We start from the raw sequence: 6,470 nt of genomic DNA, 5'->3' as shown, positions 1-6,470 counted from the left end.
GAGAGAGAGAGAGAGAGAGAGAGAGAGAGAGAGAGAGAGAGAGAGAGAGAGAGAGAGAGAGAGAATGCTATACCAATGCAACATAGTCATAAGAAGAAAAGCAGCAGTGGTTTGTAAGGTAAAAAGATATTTGAGACATTTTAGTCTTAGAGCAGCTTCGGGAAATCACCGAGGCCTAACACAAACAGTTCAATGTAAAAAATTCTGGCTACTCCCAAGCTCCCTTTACTTGGATGTACTGGTCACTATTACTGAAGTAACTGGACAGAAGCTGCTGCTGGCAATCATTAGAATAATTCATTGACCTTTTTGGTAATACAATTAAACAGATTCTATTTTAAATCCATAATCAAAGATATACTTCTGAAAAAGTACACTTCCCCATTCATTCGAAAAGAAATTATTTCTATACTGGGATTCCTAGTAGAGCAATCCATTCTTAACATAAAAACAGAGAGATGAGTCACTTTTTTTTCTTAAAACAGATGAGGCAAGGGTTCTTTTTCAGTAGAATAATACATCAGATGCCCTCAGGTTTGTCAAGGAAGGCAGAATTGTGGAGCATCTATCTGTCCTATATGTGCTTAGCAGTCTTATTCAATAATGTATGTGTTACGGAAAGCTTTGGCAGAATATGCATTTAGGACTTCTCTAATCATTACTTAGTGCTAAGAGAGCACAAAAGCAAATAGAAGGGGAAAAGGAGGGGGGAATTATTTCCTATATCCATTGACACAATTACCAACAGCATCTGTCTTTTAATACAGCTCACTGTGGTACTTTTTTCAAGTTTATAATTACTAGTATATCAAATAAGGGAGGGCTACCCTTAATGGAAACACTTTAGCACAGTTTCAGGCCCTCCATGATGAGGAGGAAAGACATCGTTCACAGGAGAAGGTTCCAAGATGCTGGACTCCAAGGGGGGGGCCATCGGTCCAAATTCTAGGATTGTGTTAACTATGATGACTTTGGGAAAAGAGGGTGAGCCTGGGGAGGGGTGAGGAGGAGGGCAGGAAGTGACAGTTATAGAATGGCGAAGAGAGGTGAATGGGATTATTAGCATTCAGGGATGTCTCCAACTCCTGTGAAACTGTTAGGGTGTAGGCTCCAGTTCTCCAGAGTACAGAGAAAGAAGAGAGCGGGCGGAGTAGTACTGTATTGATATCCTTGAACTCAAGAGCCCTAGTGGAATCCTGACGACCTTAGAACCAAGCTGAGAAGTTTCAACACATTCTAGCTTACTCCAAGAAGTTACCAGATCGGCCGCCGCCACCGCCACCGCCACCGCCACCGCACCGCCACCACCGCCCCCGCCATCGCCACCGCCCCCGCCATCGCCACCGTCACCGCCGCCCGCCTGAGCTCCCGCTCCCGCTACCTGCCCGCCGGCCCGCCTGCCCGCCGACCCGTCGGTTTCTGGTGTAGAAACTAAACTGCCTGAGTCCTAGAACGCGCGGCTCGCGGAACAGCTCGCCCGGCGCGGAGGGCCTCGAGAACCGACTGAGCTATGGCCGCCATCCGAAAAAAGTTGGTTGTAGTTGGTGATGGTGCATGTGGGAAGACGTGCTTGCTGATTGTATTTGGCAAAGACCAGTTCCCTGGAGTTTATATGCCCACAGTGTTTGAAAATTATGTAGCAGACATTGAAGTGGACGGAAAACAGGTAGAGTTGGCTTTGTGGGACACTGCTGGTCAAGAGGATTATGATCGCCTTAGACCGCTTTCCTACCCCGACACTGATGTTATACTCATGTGTTTTTCCATCGATAGTCCTGGTAGTTTAGTAAACATCCTAACGAAGTGGGCCCCAGAGGTAAAGAATTTCTGTCCCAACGTGCCCGTTATCCTAGTTGGGAACAAGAAGGATCTTCGAAATGATCAGCACACGAGAGAGGAGCTGGCCAAGAAGAAGCAGGAGCCAGTGAAAACTGAAGAAGGCAGAGATATGGCAAATCGGATTGGCGCAATTGGGTATACAGAGTGTTCAGCAAAGACCAAAGAAGGCGTGAGGCAGGTTTTTGAAATGGCCACAAGGGCGGCTTTGCAAGTCAAACGTAAAAGTAAAAGATCCGGGTGCCTTGTCTTATAAAAACAGTGGAAAGCCCAGCACTCACTTGGTTAATTTTTGAAGTGCTGTTTATTAATCTTATTGTATGATTACTGGCCTTTTTCATTTACCTATAATTTACTTTAAAAGATATACAAATGAGAAATCATCTTACTACCAGTATTTAGAAGCCAACCATTACTGTTTAATGACAGTCTCTGTCCAACAGATCTGTGTGCGCCAGTGTCTCTCTGACATTACTCTTAATAACCTTCCTTATCCTTCCAACTAGCACATCTGGCACTAATTCAAGGGAATTCTTAACTTCTTGCTTCTTTCTAGGAAGAGAAAAAAAAGGTGGTAACTTTTGTGAATTGGGCTTTAACTACTTTTATACCTAACATGTCCTGTTGCTGTCAGCTGCAGGGCCATCTGGGGATTAAATAAGGGAGTCACTTCAGGGCAGGACCTCTTATAAGGCTTTTATTGGTATAGCTCTGGGGTATATCATTCAATTGTTTGAAAATGGGACCAGCCAGAGACAGCAAGTCCCCATGCAGCTATGGCAAAGCTACAGTTCTGTGGTTTCATGTTAGCTATCTTAGGGTTACTGTGTAACTAGTACCACTTACTATATGTGACCAAAAAATAAATAATCTACCCCAGCTTAGACATAGTATTTTTGTATAATTGGATTTGCTAATACTGATGTTTGTTATCTCTACAGAAGTTCTCTTTGGGAGTTTTTTAAGAAGGTGCATTTGAACACAGTCATATGGAAAAACATTTGAAATTCCCTTCTGTCAGTTTCTCCACTGAATGACAGCCATATAGCAGTTCTTTTCTACACAGAATACCCCTGTCCCTGGAGCTGGGCTTAGCAAATGGGGACTTGATTCCACCCCAAGGCAATTTGATGGTTCAGAAATTGGAGTAATGTCTGAATTCAAGTTAGACATCTTGATATACACAATGTTTATTTCTCATTCTCATGGTGATGACTCTTCTTAATCTCCTGGGGGAACTTGCTACCCATTCTCTTTGGTCACCAAAGGTCCTACTTGGAATTTCTGATTCCTCTCCAGCTAACTAAACTTTTTTCTGTATCAGTTCATTTTTTTTCCAACTACTAACAGAATAAAGGCATATTTCTTAAAGAAAAAGAAAGAGGAGAAGGAGGAGGAGGAGGAGGAACAGATGACTAATAACAGTCCCAGTGAACTTGAAGAAAGTATCAAGGAACTCTAGAGCTAGAGTTCTCAGAATTTTCAGAGCAAATATATTTTGAGATGCAATTTCATTGCCTCTTAAAACAAAAGTGGGCAGACCTCATGACCACTGCTACTGCCACTTCAAAGAATCAAGATAGTGAATGATTTTATAATTGTTTTTTAAACCAACAGGAAAAAAATGTTGCCATGGGACCCAAAAATAGAAGAAGCAACATTAAAAAGTCTACATGCAGCTATCAACTTCCTATGTTTTTATCTCTTTTGATCAAACTTGTTTTCTCCATTTTTGCTCCCAGGAACTTGGTGTTGAAGAACAAAAGGATTCACTTAGGAAGATCTGTTGGGATGATAAATATTTTGTGTGCATACTTTAAAATAAAGACCAATAAGGCAGGTTCTTTAAAGGACTATGGAGCAAAGCATGCTTAGAAAATGACTTAGAAATTAATATAGGTATATGAAAGGAAAAAAGTAATGTATGAAGCTAGAGGGCCAGATGTGTGAGAACTATCTAGAAAAACCCAGTAGGTTGTTCTCACACTTGCATCAGAAAACAGCTTTTATTGAAGTGATGACTCAGTTTCGGAGTGGAAAACACACTTATCCAAAGACACTTTGGTGACTGTCCTAGATGTAATATTTCCATGCTCAAATTTATCCCTGGATGAAAAAGCAATTATTCCTCTATTGCAGCTACACAATACAAAGATATCTTTAGGAAGGGAGCTCTAATCAATTAACAAGTATTTATTAAGCACCTACTATGAGCTATTGTATTTTAAAAATCTGTTTCAACACTAGTTGGCACCTTGTTGACCATGGAGAATAATTTACAAAATGCCTTTAGCATGTTGTTACTGTATAGAGATGTGCCCTCATATATGTAAGACATCATCTTATCTCTCAATTCTTCTTACAATCATAAGGATAGTGAATGAATATTGCCAAAAAAAATAGTTTGTCATGTTATAAGAAAGTAATGACTGCAGAGAAGAATGACCATGTGTGCCATAAAAAAAATATAAACCAAAGTCAAACAGATTAGTTTTAGGCAAAAACCACAATCTAGAGACCTTTGGATACATTTTTTCCTTAAAAAAAATTTCCCCCCAATTACTTGTAAAAGGGGCCAGGAATTCCATTTATAGCAGACAAGACAGCAGATCAAAGAACACTCTGAGTTTGCTCAAACTCTCCTACAAACAACCAAAAAAAAAAAAGCCTCAAAGCAAAATTTGGAGCAGCAGAACCAACAAAAGACCCAACGAAAGAGGATTTCAACCAATTACATATAAAAATAATTTTTAACATTTGTTGGCTTTTTTTAAATTTTGAGTTCCAAATTCTCTTCCTCCTTCTCTTTCTCCCAGACATAGGTTATACATGTCTAATCATGTAAAACATTTTTTCCTATTAGTCATTTGGGGGCATCAGAGTTTTCAAACAATTCTATAAGTATTTCTGAGTCTAGAGAAATTGATCCTCTGCAAAAACCCAATTCTTCATCATGGGTGGAGGTGATCCTCAGTTCCTGAAAACTGTGCCAGCTTGGGCAGGTCCCACCAAACTGAGGAGGCTTCAAGTATGATCCAGCAATATAATAGACTGACCTAGCCAGAAGTCTATCTACAAGGTGATTAAATTTTTTGGCCTTAGTAACTCATGCAACTGTTTATTAAAATGTGGTAGGAGTCAGTGGAAAAATACCCATACCAATTAAGTCACAGGCTTTTTGCAATGTTGGTGCAAAAAGAAATGGAATCCTATTTTTCTAAGGACAATGTAAGAAATGTCATAGGATTGTAGATTTAGAGCTTTAAGAACATTCCTAATCCCAAATATTACAAATGAGGATACTAAAGCCCAGAAAGGTAAACAGACTTTGCAAAGCAATAAGTGACAAAACCAGGTATTAAACCCAGGTCCTCTGACTCCAAATTCACTGTTTTTTACAAGTTTTCTAAGCAAAGTGTATATTTTAGAAATGAAAGCTGTCCCCTGGTATGTGTGTATATCTCAATATTAGATCATGGGTAGTACTTCGCTTTCCTTCAAAAAGTCCTCTTGCCTTTGAAATAAATAGTGATTGCTTAGATTGGACACACTTCAAGGTCCCATCAATTAATTGCCTTCCTTTCAGATCTATAGCCCAATAGTGTCTCCTTTAAAAATAAGTTTCACGTAAAGTTACATGTGCTAGTTTTGTCACAGAATCACTAGTTTTTTGGACATGGAAATGCCACCATGGAATGGAATTATTTTCTTTCATATAGCATTTGGAAATATTATTTTGTTAATTGAATTTGAGCTTTATTTCAACAGCTTAGAAGGGGAAAAACACCTTTTATAGGGCTCATATAACAGAGAGTACCTTTAATAGTATTGAGAAAGGTACTAGAAAAGCCAAGAGCTTTTGAGGGGCAAATCAAATGGCCCATTCCTCTTCTTGGACAATATGTATGAACTGGAGATTATTTTTAAGAAAAGGATAGTTCTACAAGTACTGCTGAGAAAAACCAAATCAATCTCCCAGAGTCTTCTGAAGACAGATGTTCTAGTGTACAGCAGCTTACAAGGGGCTAAGAGTAAACATTAAATCAGCCATACAGATACAAGATGTCATGGCAGACAGAATTAAGTTTCAGGAAGACCAGAGTTCAAATTCTCCTTCTTAACACTTGTCAGCTATGTAATTACAGGGAAATTGCTGAACTTCTCTGAACCTCAGTTTCCTCACCTGTAAAACAGTAACTCTAGTATTTACATCACAATTGTGAGTTTGATATTATTATTCAAATGAGACAGCATTTGTAAAGTACTTTAAAAACTGTAATACTCTTTAAAAATTTCAGCTATTATCATTGTCATATAAAATCAAGAATACTATGGATTCTAAGGAACATGGAATCACAGTAGACTATTCCAGATGGTTCAAAAGAAAAACCAAAATCATGAAAGAAATCAAAGGGAAACAAATAGCGGGATTAGTGATGTGCACAGCAGAAATAATTAGCAAAAGGGAAAAACTTGGACTTCATGGTGGCAAGTCTCTTCAGAGAAGCAAAATAAGGAACAAATGATTGGGAATACCAATATACTGAACTGAAGAGCAGTCTGTAAGAAGAGAATTTTTAAAAAGCAATGATGTTAAAAGAACAATCTCTATGTAAGTAAAATACTTTGATCAT

At 39.0% G+C, this 6,470-nt stretch overlaps 2 protein-coding genes across 4 annotated transcripts in view; one reads left to right on the top strand and one right to left on the bottom strand.

Annotated features, from left to right (window-relative positions):
• NUBPL (nucleotide binding protein like) overlaps positions 1–6,470 on the bottom strand; it is a 358,007-nt gene that overhangs the window by 260,323 nt on the left and 91,214 nt on the right.
• LOC123237869 (transforming protein RhoA-like) lies at positions 1,511–2,092 on the top strand. 3 transcript variants are annotated; one of them, XM_044665061.1, is made up of 2 exons: positions 1,511–1,651; positions 1,703–2,092. In XM_044665061.1, exons 1-2 carry the CDS (start codon positions 1,511–1,513, stop codon positions 2,090–2,092), a joined length of 531 nt encoding a protein of 176 aa, XP_044520996.1. The 3 variants fall into 3 exon arrangements, with proteins under 3 accessions (XP_044520996.1, XP_044520997.1, XP_044520995.1); XM_044665062.1 differs by having other exon boundaries at positions 1,511–1,666; positions 1,919–2,092; XM_044665060.1 differs by having other exon boundaries at positions 1,511–2,092.

Source organism: Gracilinanus agilis, chromosome 2 (genome assembly GCF_016433145.1).
Source record: "Gracilinanus agilis isolate LMUSP501 chromosome 2, AgileGrace, whole genome shotgun sequence".
NCBI lineage: Eukaryota > Metazoa > Chordata > Mammalia > Didelphimorphia > Didelphidae > Gracilinanus > Gracilinanus agilis.
This window is presented reverse-complemented; position numbering and strand designations above follow the sequence as displayed.

What these genes read in the sequence shown, in the direction of transcription:
- LOC123237869 (XM_044665060.1), top strand. Translation starts at nt 1,511, where the DNA reads ATGGCCGCCATCCGAAAAAAGTTGGTTGTAGTTGGTGATGGTGCATGT.